General features: G+C 37.4%; 1 protein-coding gene across 4 annotated transcripts in view; it reads left to right on the forward strand.

Annotated features, from left to right (window-relative positions):
• Nucleotides 1-24,320, forward strand: part of ITPR2 (inositol 1,4,5-trisphosphate receptor type 2) — a 550,850-nt gene that overhangs the window by 198,794 nt on the left and 327,736 nt on the right. For all 4 annotated transcript variants that reach the window (XM_037848345.1, XM_037848346.1, XM_037848348.1 and 1 more), the window contains 3 exons: nucleotides 17,985-18,178; nucleotides 21,613-21,742; nucleotides 24,114-24,171. In XM_037848345.1, coding sequence (XP_037704273.1) covers nucleotides 17,985-18,178; nucleotides 21,613-21,742; nucleotides 24,114-24,171 — 382 coding nt within the window. The remainder of the gene's footprint in view (nucleotides 1-17,984; nucleotides 18,179-21,612; nucleotides 21,743-24,113; nucleotides 24,172-24,320) is intronic.

Consider the following 24,320-nt stretch of genomic DNA (forward strand, 5'->3'; position numbering starts at 1 on the left):
ATGTACCTTAGGTCATCTGCACCCTTTGCAAATCATGATTACTGCCTCTATGAACACCAGTTTGCAAATGTTCATTCATGTCTCTGCTCTCAGATCTTCAAATGACATACCCCATAATGAGGTTGCAGGACCTTTTGGTCCCCACATACTTAACTTTTTGTGGAATGACCACACTGACCTTCAGAAAGGCTACACCATTCTACTGCTCATCAATAGTAGATAGGTACATCCTTCTCACCATGTTTTCTCCAACACTTTTACTCCTATATATATATTTTCCTACAATTTTATAGAGTTATATTCACATACCATACATTTATCCACAGTGTACAATCAGTTGTTCATGGTATCATCATAAAGTTGTACATTTATCACCACAATCAGCACTTGAACATAGTGATTACTACAAGAAGAATTGTTTGTTTGTTTTTTTAGCAATAAGAAAAAAAATGATGAAAAATAACATGTCATACAATACAGTATACTAGTAAGGACAGCAAATAATACCACTAGCAAGAATCCCATATTCCTCCCCTATATCCCCCTCTCATATACGTTTAGCATTGGCATATTGCCTTTGTTACATTTAATGGAGGTATATTACAATGTTACTGTTGACCGTAGACTCCAGTTTGCTTTGATTATGTTTTTTTCTGAATACCATCCCCTTTTCAACTCTCTACATGGTTGACATTGATTTGTGAAGCATCTTTTTAAAAGGGCTTCTGGCTTCTGTTCCCTTGCACTTTCTGTACTGTTCAGCAGATGGTGATATTTAGTAACTTACTCATTCTCAGAGGCTGCTTTGCCTCCAAGCACAGGCTGCATCTACACAGGAGAGCTGAAACTATAGGATTCCTATGACCTCACTTTGCTGGCCAAAATCTGGCTTGATGTGGGGCTCCACCTGTGGCAAAGTACTCCCTCAGCTGACCCAGTACTCCAGTCATTCCTAAGGCAAGGAAATGGCCATCGGCTGCTGCTTCCCTCAAGGGTGGGAGAAGGGTTTTCAGACTCAGGATTGGAAACATAGTCTCTGTCCACATTTTCTTGGTTTCTTTGTCCATCATTGACTGTGGGCCTTGAATTGTCCTCCCTTGTCCCCCAGGTCTTCAAATAGTGGGGGTATGTCTCACTGCTGTGAGAGATTTTAAAGTCTGTGTCCCTGGTGGGTGGGTTCCCTTCTACCGACTCTGTGCCTTTCCCGCACTGAGCGCGAGGGAAGGGAGGGTAGAGGACTGGTTTGTTTGGGACAGAAGAGTCCGACCTGATATTTCTCCTCTTTCTTCAATTTGGCATCTGCATGGTCTTTATCCAGTCTATAACCTCCTCCAGAGTTTCAAACAATTCACAGTTATCCTTTTTTTCGTTGACTGGAGAGGAGTTTTCAGTAGCTGTTTATGTTGCCATGTTGATGATGTCACCCCCTATACACTCTTCTAATGAGCAATACAGCATGTGTTAACTCTCAATAATAAAAGTATCATCTCCATTTGAGCACATTTGTGACTGGAGTAGAGAATTTGATAGTCTGGAAATGGTTTCAGTCTGATTTATTATGTAGCTATCCTGCTAATATGCATTTACTTTTCTACGTTTGTTGTCTGAGCAGAACTGTAGTTCAAATTTAAACCTCCAACATGGAGTAATAAAATCTTCACCACTGAGTAAACTTTGGGCCCAGTGAAGGAGTTTAGGCTTCTACTATCATTTCTTTTCAAGTGTCTGCTCCCTTGAACTCACCATGATTTGAAATGGCAATATATAAAAAAAAAAAAAAAAGAAGAAGAAGAAGAAGAAGACGAAAAAACTACCAATAGGCCAAAACAGAGCTGAATGGTTTCTTTTCGTCTAATATCACTTTGCCTTTTCACACCTCCAAATTCTTGGGAGTTTCCATAGCCAAACTTTGAAATGTGGGCATGTTTTCCATCAATAATCAGATAACTTCTTTTGTTGGCATGCATGCTTATGATGTTGAAAATGAGATATAATTTTAAGAATCAATGGAGAATTCAGGTTTGGTGCTCAAGTGCACCTCTTGTCCCAGGAGACAAGATAGTAGGAAGTTACTCTCCATCCAGTGACAAAGAACCTGCTACTTCAATTGAACTTTTTTTGTCTCGGTGGAGACGTCACATAATCCACCTTTTTAATGTGGTAGCATGCTTGCTATTAAAAAAGAGAAGAGAAGTTGAGATGGGAGGTACAGCAGAAAATTTTTTAATATTGTTATGTGGGTGAGAAAGGAAGAAAATATTTGCAGACAGAACGTCTGCCAGAAAATAGTTTCTTCCTTTATAAAATTAGGAGGTTAGTCTAAATATGATTTTTATGGTCTATTTTGGTTCAGAACTGTGATTCTTCAAAGGTTAGTATGTAATTCATTCCCTGAATTGTGTTCTTTTTAATGTGATTGTAAAATTCTCTTCTTAGCAAATATCCATGAAGCATATTTTCTGGTTAATAGCTGTGATTGCTCTTTGTAGAGACACCAGCTAGAATGTTTGAACCCGGAAGCCTTAGTTCCCTTGAAATACCCAGATTTTTGTAAAAAAAAGAAAGAAAGAGGAAGGGAGGGAGGAAGGGGGAAAAAAAGACTTCTCTGAATAAGAAGTGAGATTCTGAGTAGGTATGTATCTGGAGGTGGGAGATGAGAAAGAATAGAAATAAGATTTAGCACAAGGACCAAAACCAAAGGGTCAATACCTAAGGTACCAGCCAGATTCAGTTTAAGGTCTCTCCGTGTTCTTCTTCCTCCTTTTAAGTTTTCTTCTGACTGAGCTCTTTTCAGGTCCTTCTGTAAAGGATTTAAGTTTGCAGTAGAGTTCACAATGCTCAGAAGCCTAGTTTACTTCCAAAAGGAAGACACCACAATTGCCATTCATCATTTGGAAATCTTTTTCATTGATTTCTGGACTTCTGCCTACTACAACTTCTATTCATCCAAATTATGCAAACTTCTGTTGGAGGGAAACTTTAGAGTCAAAGAAGAGGCAGGAAAACGTGTGCAATCCCATCTGTATTGTTAGGCTTCTTTCTTGTCTCTAAGTGTGTGTATACATACTCTATCAGATGAACCTCTTCTCATAATGTCTTGCCATTTTCCTGCTGAGTTTTAAATAACAACATTAACCATAATCCTGCAGCAGCTCCAGAGTTAATTATTGCTGATTGTGATCCTGGGAAGCAAACTCTGAGACAGAGATTAACATGGAGGGGATTTACTAGGGAGAGCTCTTGGGCTCAACACCAGTGGAATGGAAGGGAAAGAAGTAGGGTTGGGCAAAGGAAGAACTTGGGTTGTGTTGTAGTCTTAGTGAAGGTCTTAGGGAGGTCTGAAGCTGGGATGTCCCATCAGAGTTGTTTCCCATTGGGGTCTGGGGCCTGGGCCTTGATACCCCCATGGCCATGGGCTCCCTGGAAAGGATGTGTGAACTTGGTTGAGGCAGCTCTCTTCAGACCAGTCAGTTTCCATAGAGGGGTGGCAGGTGAGGGCTGTCCTCCAAGTAGTGCCCCCAGCAACTGGGGCAGTGGTCCTTCATTCCTGAAGGGGAATCTGGGCAGGGCAATCACAGGATCCACCACTCTTACCTTCCAGAAAAGGACCATGATTGGGAAACCTGTGGGTCAGGGTTAAAATCGCATAGAAAATAGAGGTTAGGGAGAAAAATAATAACAACATTAAAACATTTAAAAACATAATAAAATTATAGACTTGAAAAAATTTTCTAGACGCTGCCTGCCTCCCAGTGCCTCAGAGTCACTGGTGTTAGAAATCTGTTCTGGGTGGCAAGTCTTTTCTGGAATCTTCTTCAGATGGTGAAGAAGCTTTCTTGTGACATTCTGATCTTCTCAGTCAGCTTTATGCTATGCTGACTGCACCTCTAAGTCCTTAGTGGCTTAATGTATAATTTCTTTTATACTTCTATTTTATTTTTTTTCTTCGGCTTTTACAAGTTCTAGAAAAAGTGTCTGTGTAACATTAGGCTTTCTCTTTGTGTCAATGGTGCTTGAGGACTGTTTTTTTCAGGGCTTAATCTTCTCTCCACATATCAAGAGGCTTTTGAACACTTGATCTACACTAGATCTCATTCCCTTTTTCCTTTTTTTTTTTTAATCAAATGCATTTATAAAAGTAGGTGGAAAATTAATAATATGTCTTCTGTATACAGAGTTTCTACCATATGCTAGGCCACATTTGGCAAGAGATTACTATACAACAGTATCTATTATTTATATTGAACTAGCACACTTCTAAGTCTTTTGCATATTTTAATTGTTAATCCTCACCACAATTTAGCAAGTTAGGTATTATGGTCACTATTTTGTCCAGGATATAGGCTCTTAAAGAGGTTAAATAATTTGCCTAAGATCACACAGCTTGTAGTTTGCTCAGCCAAATTTTGAATTCAGATTTCTTTTCTTTTCCTTTTTTCAAAGAGGAAAATGTCCTTTCTACTATCATTATGTTGCTTTTTAAAAATTTTTAATTTTGAAATAATTTGTCAACTATTAGGACAGTTACAAAAATAATACCAACCCCATTCAGAAAACTCCAACATACCTGCACCCCTGCAGATTCCCAGACCCACCAGTTTTAACATTTTGCCACCTTTGCTGTGTCATTCTATTATATCTGTCTGTCTATCTATCTATCTATCTATCTGTCTATTTTCAGAATATTTGAGAGCGAGTTACACATACCAATAATCCTTGAACACATGGTACTTCCGTGTACATTTCATATGAAAAAAGCTATTCACTTATGTATTCACGTTAAGTGTAGTTATCAAATTCCAGGAATTTAACATTGATACAAAGCTTACATTCTATATTCCAATTTTTCTTATGTCCCAATAATGTCCTTTTGAGCTTTTCCTCCTCCATTCTTAGCTCACATATTGCCTTTAATTGTCATTATCCATTTAGTTTCCCTATTTTTCTCTATTACAGAAATATGTATACTACGTATATTTTCCAATCCCCATACCCCCTAAACATATCATTCAGTGAGATGAATCACATTCACTGTGTTGCTGTGGTTCCTTCTCAGCCTTCCATTACTAAAACTTTCCCATCTCCCCCAACAGAAACTGTATCCCATATTGCATTAATTCCCAAATTCCCCCTGGCCCCCACCCCTGGCAACCTGTACGCCACTTTCTGTCTGTGAGTTTGCATATTTTCTATGTGGTTAGCATGGGGCTTAAATTTAACATCCTAAATCTTTAACTGTCTCATTTGCCAAACTATGTTCCTCTAACCCTCCATTTCCCCTGTCGTGCTGTGACTTCCTCATGTGCAGGGGCTCTATTTTCTACTTCTTCCAAGTTTCTGGGGAAAGTTCAGTATGAAACAGTAGGTATTTACTGAAGATTTTGATTTAACTGGAAGTGATTTTCCAGGACAGATAAAAAAATGTTTTGTAATTAAAGAATAACCTCATCATGAATGGTTGTTTGGCCTGCTTCAGACAAAGTTTTAATCACAAGCTGGATGTTCCTCTTCACTCCCTGTGGTGTATTTCTGACTAGTCCCTCTGACTGTTTGTGTTTCTTCTCCACATTCCACCCTAAGGAGCTTTCTAAATCATATGCTCTCCTCTTTCACCAGTTCTCATCTTCTCTAGAGAATAATGACCCAGCTCCTGAGGTTGGTGCCCAGGAGTTTTATAATCTGAATTTAGACATCCTTGTCTCTGTCTCTGTCTCTGTCTCTGTCTCTGTCTCTGTCTCTATCTCTTGCTGTTTCCCCAGTAAACTAAATAGTTTTATCCCCTTGGACACTTTTCTATGAGCTGCTTCTGGATCTTGTACATACTTTTATAACTTGCTTTTCATGGGGTTGAATGTGACACACCTTGTATAAATATACGTGTATTTGAAGGACAAAAGTGTTTAGAGACACTGATATTTCAAATAAATACTTGTGTCGTTTGTAAATATTTTTTAAGTCTGTTTTCCCTGGTAGGTTTATAAAAGTCTTTATGACTCTTAGAATTACTGCTTAGATAACTCAATAATAAAGATTCAGATTTACTGACTGAGACAGACCAAAGGGGGGGCAAAACTATGAAAATAGATTCTATTTCTGGTCTTAAAGCTGCCTTATACACTGTCTAATATACTACTGTATACTACTATATACATACTTGGCTTTCAAAAAAATTTTTTGAGTGAAATTTGTTGGATGAATGTATGCAAATAGCATGCTTTATATGAATATACTGTATTTGAATGATAAAAATATTTTCTGGACAATGAAATTCCAAATATATGTTTGTTTTGCTTTTATTACTTACAAACTTTTGGTTTTGTTTTCCAACTTCTAATGAATGGAAATTTACATGATATATACTAGTTCATATTAAAACAGTTTCTGGTCTGGAGGCTTCCTATTTTGTTACTATTATTTTATTTTAGGAACTTTAATGATTCATATTATACCTTTTCAGTATTATACCTGATGCACCATCTTAACTGAGCAATGTGGTTCAAATATTCACTTGTTAACTGTGTAGGTTAATAAACTCCAGAAAGATCTAATGGGTCCGGTACATATATAATCTAATAAAGTAAGTCACAAAGTAAGTCCATAACTTCCTTATAGTTTTCTCATTCATGAGTAACTCACATAAATAATTTATAATATGAATATAAGTATTTTTTTTATACCTTTCAATAAATTTGACTCACTAGAGGCAGAAGGCTCTGATTTTAGATTTGTCTGTGTTCCTGTGGGGTGTCAGAAACAAAGACACCTTCTGTAGTTTCTTAGGTTTTGGTTTATCAGTCACATAGAGGGTGAAGCACTTTTTTTTTTCCAGTTTGCATTGATTGTATTTTCCCCCCAATCCTACCCTATTTTTAACACCTTGCAATGTTGACGTTCATTTGTTCTACCCCATGTAAAAACATATTTGTACCTTTTATTACAACGTTGAGTACCCTAGGTTTCCCTGAGTTACACAGTCCCTCTTTATCCTTCGTCTTTTGTTCTGGTGTCCCATATGGTCCCAGCCTTCCTCTTTCAACCATACTCAAAGTCATCTTTGTTCAGTGTATTGCATTGCTGTGCTACTATCTCCCAAAATTGTTTTCCAAACCTCTCACTCCTGTCTTTTCCTTTCTGTCTGCAGTGCTTCCTTTAGTGTTTCCTTTAGAGCAAGTATCTTATTCACAAAGTTTGTCATTGTCTGTTTGTCAGAGAATATTTTAAACTCTCCCTCATATTTGAAGGACAGTTTTGCTGGATATAGGATTCTTGATTGGTGGTTTTTGTCTTTCAGTATCTTAAATATATCACCCCACTTCCTTCTTGCCTCCATAGTTTCTATTGAGAAATCTGCACACAGTCTTATCAAGCTTCCTTTGTATGTGATGGATCGCTTTTCTCTAGCTGCTTTCAGGATTCTGATTATTGATAATCTGATTATTAAGGGTCTTGGTGTAGGCCTATTCAGATCTATTCTGTTTGGGGTATGCTGTGTTTCTTGGATCTGTAATTTTATGTCTTTCATAAGAGATGGGAAATTTTCATTGATTATTTCCTCTATTATTGCTTCTGCCCTCTTTCCCTTCTGTTCTCCTTGTGGGACACCAATGACATGTACATTGCTGTATTTCGTTTTGTCCTTAAGTTCCCAGAGATGTTCCTCATATTTTTCCATTCTTTATCTGTTCTTTTGTGTGTATGCTTTCAGGTGCCTTGTTCTATAGTTTCTGAGTGTTTTCTTCTGCCTCTTGAGGTTTGCTGTTGTATGTTTCCATTGTGTCTTTCATCTCTTGTGTTGTGCCTTTCATTTCCATAGATTCTGCCAGTTGGTTTTTGGAACTTTCGATTTCTACCTTATGTACGCCCAGTGTTTTTATTATACAGTTCATCTCTTTTGCCATATCTTCCCTAAACTTTTTGAATTGACTTAGTATTAGTTGTTTAAATTCTTGTATCACAGTTGAAGTGTAAGTTTGTTCCTTTGGGCCATAACTTCGTTTTTCTTAGTGTAGGTAGTTTTCTGTTGTCTAGGCATGGTTTCCTTGGTTACCCCAATCAGGTTTTCCGAGACCAAAATGGGCTCCAGTCCCAGAAGGAAGAACTATTCAGTATCTGGTTTCCCTGAGGGTGTGTCTTAGAAAATTGGTACACCCTGTGAGGCCTCAGGTCACTATGCTTTTCTGCCCAGCAGGTGGTGCCTGTCAGCCTGTAACTCCAGACTGCTGTAAGGAGGTGTGGCCTGTGGCTGTTTTCCCCCAGGCTCTGGGGTCTGGTTCTGAATGGAAGGTGGGTAGTAGAGCTGGGCCCAACCTCTTTCCTCTTAGGGAAGATAGAACCCCCTAGGGGGAGGTCATTAGTATTTGAATACTCTCTCTTTCTGTCTGTGCTATCTCCACCCTTGTCTGGGTCAGAGCACTGGGAACTGAAAATGGCTGAGGCTTTCTCCACTGAGCCAAAACAGGGACAGAAAGCCCCCTTCAGGGCCAGTCTGAGGCCACCCTCCGGTTCTCCAAGATCAGTCTTCACCCAAAGCCTATGTCTACTTGTTGGGGATTCATAGCTTGTATCGAGCAGTCTACACTTGTTAATTAAAACCCCAGTTGAAGCTCAGCTGAGCTGTATTCACTTACTCAGAGAGAGCCCCTCTCTAGCTCCAGAAGGCTTTGCAGCTTGGGCAGTATGGGGAGGGAGCTCTTGGCTTGGATCTGTAGTTTTTACTTACAGATTTTATGCTGCAATCTCAGGCATTCCTCCCAATTCAGGTTGGCATATGATGAGTGGACGGTCATGTTTGTCCCCCCGCAGTTATTCCAGATTATTTACTAGTTGTTCCTGGTTATTTATTGTTCCAGGGGGACTAACTAGCCTCCACTCCTCTCTATGCCATCTTAGATCTCCTCGAGGGTGAAGCACTTTTACAGTTTAGTGTGAAGTAGTCTATTACCATTATTTAAGCTATAGGGTGACTCTGAAAGCTCTGGAGTTACCTGGGAGTGGCATGAATGGGTTTAGGCATGATTGCTTGGAACCCAGGGAGAGCTATTAACGTTGCCTAATTGAGTTTAAAGGGCAAGCGCAATGCCTAGGGGTGACTTCACAAAAGATGGGAATGACTAAAGAGGACTAGATGGTCCCAATCTTTTCTGTATTACAATTATGTCCCATAATTATAAATATTGTTTGAACTTTAGCATCAGATACCTCACTCAGGGTGTCAATACATCAGTTGGGATAGGTTCCAGTTCTCTAAATTTCTAGTCAAGAATGGTCCACTCAGTGACCTCCAATAAGGTGTATTATTGGAACCAAAACTTAGATCTATAGAATATTAGCATAGAAAGGGGTAATAGAAATGATCTACCCAATATATGAACTTCAGATCTTTTACAGCACTCATTACAAATGGCTATCTGGGTTTTCCTTGAACGCCTGCAGTGACCAAGAATTTACTGCTGCAACAAGTATTTCCAACAACTCAAATTATTAGGTCCCTTTTGTTGGGTTATCCTAAACATACCTCTCTTGAACTTTTGACCAGCAGCTCTACTTCTGTTCTCTGGAGCCACATAGAAATCTAACATCACTTCTACATGTCAGTTCTTTGTGTGTTTGAAAATGGCTAGCATGTCACCTGAGTAGCTCCTCCTCTCTGTGTAGTCATCTATCATTCCTTTATCTATTCTTCTTATGATCCAAACCCTACTTATTACTGGCTTAACCAGCACAGAGGCAAGGATAACTGTTTTCTCATTCGTTCTGAGCACTTTACTTTTGTACAATGCAGTGTAAATGAATATGAGTGTTTTTGGTAAGTATGACATATTATTGATTCCTATTGAACTTGAACTCAACTGAAATTCTAAGTGTGCTTGTTACATCACATTTCCCTATCCTATTTTACTTTGCTGGATTTAACCCATTAGTTTTCAGCCTATTGATGTAGTTTTGGAAATTGATGGAGTCATCGACTGTATTTGTTATCTTTCCTTGTTTCACATTATCTTCCCATCTGAGAAGCATGCCATCTCTAACTTCATCCAAGTTATTGACAAGACTTCTGATCTGGGCAAGACATGAAAAGAGCAGCAAGTAACTGGAGGCTCTTCTGTACTTTAACATTTACTCATTAACTAGTGCTCTTTAGCTATACTAATTTTAACAAAATCATACTTATCAAACTATGCCATTATCCAAATTATATGTCTGTGGTATGAGAAAGTGGAAGAGTAGTTGCTTCTTGGTGGTGGTGGTAGGGGAATGTGTGAGGGATTGACTGGCAGAGGTCATAGAGGAACCTTTTGGGGTTATGAAAATGTTTTGTAGTTCTGTATCTGGATGGCATGTGGTTTATACAGGTGTATACCTTTGTCACACCTGCTAAAATCTTTCACTTAAGATCTGTGTGTTTCACTGTATGTAAATTATATTTCAATGATATATATATGACCAATAAAATATATCAATTCCAAAGACAGTATGTATATTAATTTATTGCTGGCCTTATCAACTGTTAAGTATTAAAGATCAGTTTTGCAAATTAAAACCTTGAGGTTGGGAATATTGAAATGACTTCATCAGTATTTGACAGTAATGAAATCCAAAATTAGATGCAGAACATAATCACAATTTTGTATGAATTGCTTTTTCAATTCACTTTTGAATAACACTTTAGGGTGTAGGATGGGAAATACTTTTCTTCTAAGTAGTCTACATAATATTGGAAAAAAGATGGAAAATAACATTACTCTGTTTTAGTTAATGCTTTCAGTGGGTGTTTGTTTTGCTCTTTTTCTAAGCCCTTAGAAACATGGGATTTGTAAATGGTCTATCAATACACTGTATTCAGTGAGTGAGTATTTAGAATGAAGAAAATTAGGTGTTATATTATCTACTTCATCCATTGAGTATTTATAAATTACTCCTCTGAAGGACATCTCCTAACAGAGGCACTATTGTGTGTCAATAATGCCATATTGTAAGAACTGATGAGCATGATTATGTGGTGGAACCATGTATTCATTAGTAAGGTAGTGATCACTGTAATGGAATATAATGAAATGGAGAAGAGTTGTTTTTCAGATGTGTAGTGGAAGCATGCATGTCTTCTTTTCATTTTAAAGTTATACCTTATAATTACAAAGTACTTTTTATTTTTATTGGCTCTTTTTCACATATTATAAAATTTTATTTTCATAAGGAATCGGAACATATTTTATTAGGATTAAGCTTTTGAATAGGATGGTGATTTCACAAAGATCACACTTCTCTAATCTAAATCCTTTACTCCATTCAAAACCTAGTTTAAATATGCCTCCCACCCCCTTAACCTAAGATAATTTGCACAATTAAAAAAAAATCCTAAGCAACTTTGGGTACTCTCCACGGTTTACTATTATTATCTTCACCTGCCTTGTGCTTGTTCTTAAATTTTATTATGGACATGTTTTATGTTTCCCTAACTAGATTGTAAATAATACTGCTCTTATGTCCTCCCACCTTCAGTGTCCCTAGGACAGAGCCAGATGAGATTGGATGCTTTATGAATACTCTCTAAATAGGGGCCACCCATAAATTAAATTTTGCAGTATAAGGAAAATGCCACTAGTAGTATGTGGCTGATCATATATGATAAGATGTGATTTGAGAAGATCACTTGAGAATAATGTGAGCAAATTCATTATATGATTAATATTAAATCCACATGTCCAGTACAAAGTTTTAAGTGGAATCTTCTCTTTCTGTCAGTGAGTTTGGTGGGCTTTTTGAGTTTTAGTATCTTTGGAAACTTTTTAGAATCTTGGGTTGTCTTTATTTCACTTTCATTTTGCTGGATATAGAATTCATAATTGACAGTTTATTCTTACAGTGTTTTACATATGTCATTACACTGCCTTGTGGCTTCCACCCATTCTTATTGATATTCCTTTCTATGTGATGAGTCATTTTTCTCTTGTTGCTTTCAAGATTTCTCCTTGTCTTTGGCTTTCATGGTTTGACTGTGATGTGTCTAGGTGTGAATCTCTTTGTATTCATCTTACTTGGGGTTTTTGAGCTTCTTGGATATGTAGATTGTTTATCCTAACTGGGAAATTTTTGGTCATTATTTCTTCAAGTACTTTTTCTTACCCTTTCTCTCCTCTCATTATAGGAATATCATTACATGTACAGTGGTATATTTGATTTGGCCTCTGGAGTTTCTGAAGCTCTATTAATTTTTCTTCGGTACTTTTTAGTTCTGATCTTAAGTGTGGATTATGTCTATTGACCTATCTATAAGTTTATGATTCATTCTTTTGCCTATTTGAATCTGCTGTTAAGCTGCTCTACAGAATTTTTCATCAATTAGTGCTTTGGTTCTTCTTAAATGATTTCTGTCTCCCTTGTGAGAATTTCCATTTGGGGCTTCACTGGAATACTTTCTTTTCATTCATTAAATATGAGTTCCTTTAGTTCTTTGCACATATTAATAATAGCTGTTTGAAGTCTTTGTTTATCACACTTTCGGAAATATGTATAGACTGTTCCTGCTCACTGCTTTTCCCCCTGTATATGCAACACTTACCTGTTTCTGAAAACTGATGATTTTAGATAACATAATATATTTGAGTATTCTGATTTTTACCTGACCATTGTTATTTTTGTTACTGCTACTGTTGATATTATTTTGTTGTTGTTCATTCATTTATTTGTTTGGAAACTAGCTTGGGCTAAATCTATGAATTCTCTCTCCCCTATATTATATAACTGTGGTTGTCTCTGCTCAGTATGTATTTGTGTTTATATACATATACATACACATATACATAAATAAACACACACATATGTAATATATTTTATGCAGAATATATTATAAGAGTCTTACTGGTTTCCTATTAGTTGTGCCTGTGTAGGTTACTTGTTAGTTGTGTCTGTGTAGGTTACTTGTTAGCTAATAATTGGAGAGAGGCTGTGCTCAACAACATGGAGCCAGTAAGGTTACTTTAGTACTTTGCTCATATGTCTGTTTGGGTAGAGGATTATTGAAGGTTCATGCCATTTTAAAGTCTGCCCTAGCTTTTATTTTCTACTGGGTTCTTTCAGGTTTCCTATGTGCATATGTGCAGCCTCAGGATCACCTTGGAGCTTGTGGATGACCACTGCCCTTGTGTAGTCTCAGCTGGACATGTGCCTTCCCTACAACACATCCCGAGACTAGTAGAATTATTGGCTCTCCCTAAATTCCTGTATCTGAGAGGGTCACTTTCATTGATGAAGCTGCTAGGAAAGGATATACACACTGCTCTATATTAATGATCCTTCTTCAATTGTGGGGGGGGGTGCACCTGGTCATTGTGCCTTGCCCTGCCTTGGTGGAACCTCCACATTGACCAAGCTGAGGTAGGGAGGGGAATGGGAGCAACCCCAGATCAGGTGCCACAGGCCCCCACTCTTCTTAGAAGCATAAATGCTGCAGACTGTTCTATGCCTGTGATCTCTTCTCAGGGTGCTGAAATGGTTACTTTGGTCAATTTTGTCCCACTTATAGTTCTGTTTTGAAAAGAGAATTTCCTGGATCCTCTTATTTGACCATAGCCTGAAGTCCTGGATAGTAGGCTTTTAAGTATGACTAAGTCCATTGGGGGTCTTTGGAAACTTTTAAGGTGATGGGTCTGTTGGTGAAGCAGCATGGTGTGGGGAAAGAAGATGCACATTGACATTGATTGACCTGGATTTGGGGCTTTGCCATTTTCTGGCTGGGTAAAATGGAATGGATCCCCCAAATTCTCACCCTGCTGTGAGGATCAATTGAAGTGAAGGGTATTATGTGTCCTAGCAAAGTACATGGAATGTGATATGCCCTTGATAAAAGCAAGTTCATTATTTTCCCTGCTCTCATTGGTATCAATTTTATGAATTTTTCTTTTTCTTTTAATAAATAAGTTTTAAGTAATATGAAATTTTCTGTTTTTTGATAAAATTTAGAAAAGTGTCAAGGCAAGTAAGCAAAATCTCACCTTGATAAAAGATGAAATAGCTTTAATGGAATGAGATCTAATTTTTTATACAAACCTTATTAAAAATGTCATGTTCATTTTTAATAGTTCATTTGTTTATCCAATTTTTATTTTCCTTTTACTCATGCATTAATTTGTTTAACAAACATTTATCTAATGACTCCTCTGCATCAGGCACTGTTCCATGTCCTGGGGCTAGAACAGCCAACCAGACAAAATCCCTGTCTTCATGGAGTGTTTGATCTGCTTGGGGCAGGGGATACAGTAAACAGAAACAAATATATAACATGACGTGAGACACTGTTGTTGCCATGACCACATGCCTAGATTGAAAGTGATGGAAGTCCAATTTTAGGTAGGGTGGCCAGGGAAGGCTATTTCAGGAAGGATCAGTACACCAGAAATCAGAGAGGACTGATGGAGTAAGCCATATGGCCATCTGGGTAAGAGACTTCTAGGTAGAGGAGGAGCAAGTTCCCTCCATGCCAAGAACATGGAATAAAAACTCTATGTGGACTGGATATCTAGCTCTCCAACATACTGTGGTCTAACTTGGAACTGGGAGTGCTGGCTATATATTATCTTCCCAGGGTGTGAAATCTTGATTTTCCATTTATTCCAGGTTAGTCCCAATTCAGCTATTACTCTGCTGTTATTATAGATGCTTCTATCACTAGCCAAATTAAGGTTTGATGTTATCTTAATGGCTTTGTTTTGCATACAGGAAAATAGTTTTATAACCAAGACCTCTAACCACTGGGAGAAAGCACTGCTCCAGAGAAAAATTCTCTAGTTCTAGAGAGTGCAGGCTTTTTCAAGCAAGCAGAAATTTATAAGGAGATTTTGAACAGGGATTGGAAGTAGGAAGACTTCCTGAGTCACATCTTTATGGTTTAATATTCTGTTTCAAATGAATAACAGCAGATGCATTTATTCAAATCTAACTGTAAAAATATGTTTCAGGGAAAATAATAATAGTTTTTGGTTTATCTATTTTTTGGCATCTATTATTATACAACATTGAACTGACTTTAGTAGTCACAGAACAATTACATTGCTGAGAAAAATTACTCAGAGAGAAATTATAGAATGCGTGTTCACATTCGATAATTCTAAGAGAAAGAGATAACAGTGAATTAAGCTGATGACTTAAAATAAAATAAAATACCAGTAGAGTTTCAGGTAAATTTCAGATCAAGTAAGATTCTGTTAAATCTGTTGTACCTTTTATAAATCCACATAGCTATCAATGGTTTTTGTCCCCAGTAGTGATCACCAAGCCATAAAATGACTTTTGAATAGGGAAAAATTAAATTATGGTCCGTGCAGCTTTTTTCCTTATGGCTTGTAATTTTTCTGAAATTGGTTATGGAAACTTGTCTTATTGGAACAGTCAAAGAAAATGCATTCTATTCCCGGTTACCATTCCTAGTCACATTCTCAGTGTATCTTTCTTTTGGATTCTACTCTTGAGGAAATTAGGATTCATTAAAATGTCTATTCAATTATGTAATGAAAGAATCTGCCTTTCTTTCTAAGCAATTCTCTCTTACCAAAGATGACTCCTGTATCTTCAAATCAACTCAACACACTTTGTACATAAATCGAAATTCTGGCTATTGACTTAATATAAAAGGCATGAAATACTGAATTTCTAGAGGTTAGTTGTCTGGAAAATCTGTAATACAGTAGCTTTTCCAGTGAAAACTCTTTAGTGGTATTAACTAATTATGGTTGAGAAGAGAAATAGTAAGATTTCTTCTTTTGTAATGTTAAAGACTGATCATCTTTGACTTGTCTTAACAGTCTAGAATTAGAAATTTTTCTGTGGAAAAATAGATATAGGAACTTTGTACATTTATGATTTATGTGATGTTTGACTTATGTTTTTCAGGTTCTAATAGTTCACAATTTAATCATCTCTCATCACCACCAAGCAGATCCAGAAAATATAGCATCTTTTAATTTGAGAGCTCTCAGTTGGCCAGACGTGGAAATGTCAGGCAAATTTTGTGGCTAACAGTTGGAACGAACCCTCCCATTTCAGTGACAACATGTGTTACATATTATTATGGTTCCAGTCTCTAGATTTTAATTTCTTAGTGACAAGATCTATATTTGGGGGAAAGAATTGTATGGACTGTCTGTGTAACAGTCATTTGGATTAGATGATTATTTTCCATGCAAATCTAAATAAGATGCAGACCTTGTGGGTGCCAAGGATTTCTGTGTGAATCGGGTAAGAATAACAAAGTAGCCTGTTCTGTGTTAGTGGTGAGAAAGCATCTCTTGGAGGCTAACACATAGACATACTTGAATCAAATCTTGGATAAATTTACTGCTTGAACATAGATGATCCAAAACCATTGCCAACAACCAGATGTGTATCCCTGCAATCCATGCAGCAAGCAGTGCTGGGTTTGGAAACAGTCAACTGCTATGATTGTTTGAGAACCACAGACAATGAAGCATTCTCCCTCTAGGTTTATTCTAATTGAAAACCAGGCTCTCTCAAATCCTTTTCTTCAACCTTGTCCAAACTTGGAGATTGCCTTTTATTTATTTATTTTTCTTATCCCTTTTTTGACTTATGCCGGTAGCAGTGTAATAAGAGCTCCCGGATTCTCAGAACACCCACGTAATTCCTGCCTGGAATATGCCAGTCTAGAAGAATGTTACTTTGGGTACTGTAAAATGTACCATTGGAGTTCCACCCTCTTAACTAATTTTGTTTATGAATAAAGTAATGAATTTTAGAAGGTGTTCCCTCCTTTACAATGTACAAATAATAATGGTTGCCAGTGGCTAAATGGCAATTGTAGTGTGTTTGCACAGGGCTGTCAAGATTCTCCTGAGTCATCTTTTAAATATTTTCTTTTTCTTTGTTTGTTTGCCTTTCTATCCTGTGGATAGTCCCGCAGTTTGGATTCTTCATTTCTAGCTGAGCGCTTTTTCTCATCCAGTCTTATTTCCATTTCCCTTTCTCTTGATTAACACCCTGAGACACTGAGGGGAAGGGGATTGTTTTCCGGATGCTCAGACCTTTGCCTGAGGCAAGGTTCCATGAACACCCATGAAGCAAAGACCCTGTTAGTTCTGAAAAGAAAGTAAATAATTGCTTTTTGAATCCTTGTTGCTTGTAGGAATTTAGAAGTGAGAAACAGCAGTCAGGCTCAAGAATGTTAACTGTAGTAGTGACAGGAAGAAACATTCATACATTCTATGTCCAGCATAAGGAATAAATGCATGCTATGAATGGTGCAGTTTTTCTGGTGGACCAATGAATGAAATACCGTGCTCAAGAGGAGAAATAGAAAGGGAGTGATCCCTCATTGAAAATGATCATGTTTGCCACTAATTTGTTTCCATAATTCTCTTGAACATGATGGCTTTTTGTGGATTTTGCATAATGCTTTTCTATTCAAACTGGGTGAAGGGATAGGAAGTGTATTGGCTAATATATGCCTCTTCCCCAGATGACGCTTTCTTTTTTTTAAAATGAAGTTGTAATTATCGCCCTCAAAGCTCTTTTTAAGGGATATGAAAGGAAAGCAGAGTCCTTGCTTTGAGGATAGGATTAGGAAGCTAGAATTCACCGTATAAATACAGTCTTTGTATTCCCATTTGCAATTCACTTAATCTTAGAGATTAATAATGACCTTTTCTTTCAAATTATTATTAAAGTAAGGGCCCATTAGGACTTATTGTAGGTAGGACTTGTGTTACAGAAGCACCTGATTTGGATGTTATTAGAGCTGCCAATAACTTACCCTCGGTGCGTTGCTTGAAAGCCCTTTCATTTGGAAAAATTTGCCGTTTTAAAGTGTGGGCAATATCTTAACTTTATCTGCAAAGAAAGGTCCCTAAGCAGTGCTGATTTTATTCTCTCCTTAATACTTTTCCTGTCATGTTTCGGTCTTGTTGTGACAACTGAATATTACAACTATGTTCTAAGTATAATATGTGTTGACTTAAAGACTTTTCTCATGCCAGGAAACAACGTCATGAGAACCATCCATGGGGTGGGGGAGATGATGACCCAGATGGTGCTTAGTAGAGGCTCTATCTTTCCCATGAGTGTGCCTGATGCACAGCCCAGCATCCATCCCAGCAAGCAAGCGAGCCCTACGGAGCATGAGGACGTAACCGTGATGGACACCAAACTGAAAATTATTGAGATTTTACAGGTAAGCTGTAAAATAGAAACTAAGGCGAAAATACACACTTTTGCTTGTTGATTTAATTCCTTATACTTTTGTTCTAAATCACTCTGTAAATATTCTGAAATGATAGTTAATTAATTGATTGATTTTAAATTAGTTACAAAACCGGTAAGACATCTCACACTGATGCTATTTAGCATACTAATCACATTAAATTTGTTAGTGATAGTATTTACCTCGTAGTGTTTTGAGGTTTATAAAACCTCTTTCATGTGTATCTTCTCTTTTACTGGTGACCCCAATTTAATTATTTTTCTTTATTAGAGAAGTTGTGGGTTTACAGAAGTATCATGCATAAAATGCAGAATTCCCATATACCACCCCACTATTAGCATCTTACATTGGTGTGGAACATTTGTTACAATTGATGATAGCACATTTTTATAATTGTACTAGAAGGATCTGAGACCGGGCAAAGTTAAGAACTGAACTGCAACTTTTTCTTAGTTTAAATTAAATTGGACCTGGGATGCCATGTATCCCAATTTATTGTTGTAGCAAGTATCTCAAATAAGTTTTTATTTTGTAAATTGCTAATAATTGTTTTTCGTATTTTATGTAAGTGACTCTCTCTTTTTGTTTTTTCTCCCCAAGAGGCTAGAAATAGTGATTTTAAGTATTAACCTAGTTTAATACCTAGCTCCATGAATTTGTAGGAGGTAAATTATCATTTCATGCCCATGGGTTTAGTGAATAAATTCCCCATTACTATGGCTCTGGATTCTTAACTTTTTTTTTTTTTTTTTTTTTTTTTTTTAAGTTTGAGAGTAGTTTTATGCCTTAATTATAGCATTGATTTCAGGTTTGGAGAATGGAACTTGGAGTTTTCAAGGATTTATTAAGATTCTGGATGCTGTTTACTAAGTCTTTTATCATAGTTTAATGTAGAGTGAGCTGCCAGAAGTGGGTTAGTAGTCCTGGAATGGTCTGTGCATTTTCATTTAAAGTAATTAGATTTATAATCATAAAAGGTTTCACAGTTCCTCCAGGAATTCCAAAGGCTGAATCCTGAGAAATGTTGGCAGGCCTCCCAAACCATGTTCATGACCCTGAAAAAAATCACTTCAAGTTTCCTATTCTTAAACTTGGAAAGGGAATGATCATAGGACCTCATGAGGCTCCAGCCTATAGTCGTCCTACTCATGGGACAACCTCAGAAATACGTGGTCCTCATTTTAGCCTGCAGTTACAGAAAAGCAGCATTTAAAAAAAAAATCTGACAGCTGAAAAATGATGAGATGGTGATACCGTGGCACTTAGCCTATGGCTGTCTCATTTTTACTGCCTCTGTGGGCCCTTTATGTATTTCTGTTTGAAGCCTCTGTTCTCTCTGGTTTTGTGTCCCTGTGCCTGGGTCTCTTTCACTGTGCCTGTGTTCTCGTGTGCTGCTCTTGAATATGTTGTTTTAGAATGCCCCTTCACAATTCTCTTTGTAGCCACACTCCTTGTCCAAATCTGCTTTCTGCCAGCTGTTTTCTCTCTCTCTGAAGGTCTTCCTCTCTTTTCCATCATTTTGTGTAGCTTTCTTTTTTTAGTCTTTCTCTTTTATTTGTTTCTCCCTTTCTCTCTCAGGCCCTCTCTCACTCTTTTTTTTTCCTTTTTTTCCCTTCCTTTTCTCCCTTTCCTTCTACTTTCCATTTTTTGTTCATATTCAGACATATTAGAGAATGAAAATTTTGAATTTTTGGTTATATTTATGGAATAGAGTACTAAATATACTAGTTGCTTTAGTATGGTATTAATCTTCAACTAAAAGTTAGTGTTTCATTAATTTTCTCTTTACCTTTTTATATAGGTTAAAAAAAGCCCTTATTTTTTAAGCACCTCAGGCAGTCTAGCTTCTGTTCCCACTTTCTGCTTAAGGCTGTCAGATCCTATGGCCTTTTTAGTCCTCTTTTCCCATGATCCCTCCTTCTTTGAAAACTCCTTTATTAACTAGAATCAGTTCGTCAACATGAACAGCACTAACTGTGTGTTTAAACAATAGTCTGGTGTTTGTTTTCCCCTCTAGACTGTAAGCTCTTCAAGGCAGGACTTATTTCCTTGGCACTTTTTTTAGTACCTGGTTTAAGAAATGTTTGTTGAACTTAACATAGTTGACATGAAGCATGTTTTCTGCCCATTAGGAGATTAAAGATCTAGCAGAGGAGAAAAAGGGGGTAGTGGTGGTGGAGTGAGGGGGTAGGAACAAGAGAGAGCAAGACGGGGGGAGAGATTGAGAGAGGGAAGGAGGAAGAGGGGGGAGGAGGCAAGGAGAGAGAGGAATGAGAGAGAGGGGTAGAGGGGGTAAGGAATGGAAGGAAGGAGAGGAGGGGAAGGGAGGGGGAGGGAAGGAGAAAGGGAGGAGAGGAGGAAGGGAGGGGAAGGAATGAGAAGGGGTCGGAGAAAAGGGGGAGGAATGGGGGGGGCGTGGTACAAGGGTGGCATAGATAGGAGGGAGAAGGTTAGATGGTTCCATACCATACCAGTTTTCCTAAAACTTGGGTGACCATATCATCTATTGTCCAAATGAGACTTTTTTTTGATAGTGTAGGGGTCACCATTAATAATTATGCTGAGACAAAAGGTTAAACTGAGACTGTCACATGTAAACTGGGATGGAAGGTAACGGCATGTACAAACACTCCTCTACTGTTTTCCTTTTTGATCAGAAATCTGTAATGCATATTGACTTTTCATTTTTTGATCTCCATTATATTCTATACCACATGACTTAGCACCTTAATAGTTTCCTAATTATTTCAGCAACATTTTCCCTTCTTGATTATTGGCTTCTTGATGCCAGTGAGCTTCTTGCGTTTGCATTCTCTGTGGCACCTGGCACAGTCCTGAGCCTTATTTGGCATTTAGTTGCTGTCAGTGGGTCAGTTAATGAGAGCAACAACAATGACAACAAAAAACTCCCAGGAAAAGCAAGCACCAGTGAGGAAAATTAGTGGTATATAGGTGCTGTCCCTTCAACTGGACTGGTTGGGGTTTGACTGGAATCCAAGTCATTGTAGCTGAGGTGCTGTGCATGTGTGAGGGTCACAGCTCCAGCAGGCTCCTTCCAGAGCCAGTAAGAGCTCCCAGATTGCTCAGTGAAATTATGGCATCATTACCTCTTCATCTAGACCCGTACGGTGCCACCACCTGAAAAATCCAGAGAGCCGTTTTCAGGAGTTAGGTTTTCTGGTGTCCCCAAAACTGCTTTGGCTAATGGAAATGTATAGCTTTCCTCAGTCTTAAGACTGATGAACATGTAGGAAACTGGTGTTTTAAAATTTACAGATAAAGTTTCTAACTAGTTCATTTAAAAAATTGATTGCTGTGTTGTCCTTAGTGTAATGTGATGAATTGCATTTTTAAAATACTATACTAATCATAGAAAATTAAGTTGCATTTAATGTTTCTTGTAGTTTATTCTGAGTGTCAGACTAGATTACAGGATCTCATATATGCTGTCAATATATAAGAAGGAGTTTGGAGAGAACACTGAAAATGCTGAAACATCTGCCAGTGGCTCCCCAGATACATTGCTACCATCAGGTATCTCCTTTATCATTTAGCAATATTTACTTTGTATTTTGTTGTTCTAAGACCTTGAATGTCCTTCTAGTTATTTTAAAAAGCAGTAGTATTTCTGAGACAAAAATGTAGAACTAATCTCTACCAATGACATGAAAGAAATGATTCAGAACATTAAATAGCTTGCCTAGAATGGTCGAGAGGATATTTGCAGTTGTTTGGTGCTAAGTCCTTTGAATGCGTTTTCTTTTATAATCTTCACAATTCTGTGAGGTAGAGATACTGCTTATTGTGCCATCTTACAGATGAGAAAACTGAGGTTAGAAGGTCAGACAAAGTAGTAGAATAGGGATTCCTGCTGAGGTATCTCCAAACTCCACAGTCTGAATCTTTTAACCAGTATGCTGTTATGCTAAAAGTCCAAGGGAAATTTTTCTGCCTGGATCAAAGAACAGCATGAAATGCAGCTGTTGGAAGGGGAGGTATTTTGTAGGGAGTCTATCTCCTGACTCAAGAATAAAGATGTGACATTCCCCAAAGGCCTGAACATGGTTGTTGGTTTCATTTTGTGTTTTATACTTTTCATGGTTGTAAACTGGAACTATATTTCAATTTTCACATTTGAGAAGTGTCAGAACGAAGCCGCTCTTATCTTTGAATTTTTAAGCATAACAATAAGAGAGCATAAAAATGATTGTAAAACCTTTGTGACTATAGAAAATGCTTTATGGAAACTAAGGAATATTGAACTGCCTTTTTTCAGGATAGATCAGGCCAGCCATGTCAGGGTGGAAACTATCTTCTATTAAAGACTTAGTTAACAGAGTTATTTTTCTGAATGTCTTAAAGTTTGCTAGGCTGCTGTAACAAAGCACCACATACTACATGGCTTAAAACAACAGCAGTTTTTTGTCTCATAGTTCTGGAGACTAGAAGTCCAAAATCAAGGTGTTGGTAGAGCTGTGTTTCATCTGAAATCTGTAGGGTTCAGGTGGCGGCTTGCCAGCCGTCCATGGCAGAGCTCAGTCTCTGCCTCCGTCCCATAGCCGTCCTCTCTCTGTCTCTACTGACTGTCCAAATTTCCTATTTACAAGGACACCAGTCATAGATTAGGAGCCACCCTAACCCAGGTTGGCCTCATCTTAATTAATGGCTAAGATGAACAATGGATTAATTAACTAACTGCTTCAAAGATCCTATTTTGAGATAGGGTCACAGGACCAGGAATTATATGACTTGAACATATTTTTTGGGGGGGGGGCATAATTAAATCTATAACTCTAAGGATAGTATTTGTACATGGATATGAAGTCATCTCCTAACCACAACCACAGTGTCAACATCTGGACCCTCCTCTTTGTCTGATAATCGATTTGGCAGATGATTCAGTGATTGAAAATGCACGCGTCTGTCCAAATCACTGGTACCATCCACAGGGTGGCGTGCTCCTGCACACTGAGTTAAGCTCGCCTACCAAGAAGTCACTTCTGGCTCATTTGCAACAATGTTGTCTTTATGCTTCCCAGAAGTGTAGAACCCCAAAGGGCTGTTTCCAGGAATGACACTGCAAAACCAGAAAATCTTGCTGGTGGTTGCATTGACAAGAGCATAACAATTATTGGCTCACAGAAGCCAGTCTTCTGGAAATGTGAACTCTTAAGTGTCAGTAAAGTATCAGAGGGAAAGTCTAGGGACTCCCCAGAAAATCACTGCTCTCTGATATAACTAATTTCTTTCATTGTTGGTTTCCATAAGGGATTCCTTTCCAGGGAGAATTGTTTTTCCCTTCCTATACCTTGCCCTGTTTTCTTTTTATGCTTTGGGGGTAAGAAATAAATTGTGTGTTTATCATTTAAACATGTTATCCTAGTGAAGAAAGATTCAAAATGTTAGCAGTGGGAAAGGGTAAAGAATCATGATTGCTTCAAATAGAAAAAAAAAAGATCACACATCCCACCTCCAAGAAAAAGGGATGGAATTTTAGAAGTGACTTAAATAAAATACCTGTTGTATGGAAATACCATATCATAACAAGATTCATTATAAGCCTATTTTGATTCTTAAAAAATAATCACCCTTCCATGTCATCAACCATTTATATTCATATGTATAAACATTTATCTGCTTATATAGGTAAGAGACACCTTTGCAAATGATGCTTCCCAATCTTTTAGACATATTTTTGATTATAGAAACCGACATTTAAAAATGTAAACTACAGTGTAAAATATTGATGTCTGAGTGGAACTAATTGCAGTTTTTTAAGTGTTAATTGACTTTCAGTAACATAAAAAATTAGTTACATTATTTCTAGGTAAACTAATATTAATATAAATATTGTAACTCATAATTATGGTGAATTAAGAATGAATTTTACCATTTATCTTTGCAGCCATTGTTCCTGATATAGATGAAATTGCTGCTCAGGCAGAGACTATGTTTGCTGGAAGGTATTGTAACATTTTTAAGTCTTTATCTTACTTGTGAATAAGATTTTACTTAAAATTTTATTAATGATTTGTCATTGTTCACCTCCTTGTATCTATTTATTTTTAGACCATCTATTGTTGCCAACATAATTTCTGCCAGAAATGAACCT

Source organism: Choloepus didactylus, chromosome 8 (genome assembly GCF_015220235.1).
Source record: "Choloepus didactylus isolate mChoDid1 chromosome 8, mChoDid1.pri, whole genome shotgun sequence".
Lineage (NCBI taxonomy): Eukaryota > Metazoa > Chordata > Mammalia > Pilosa > Megalonychidae > Choloepus > Choloepus didactylus.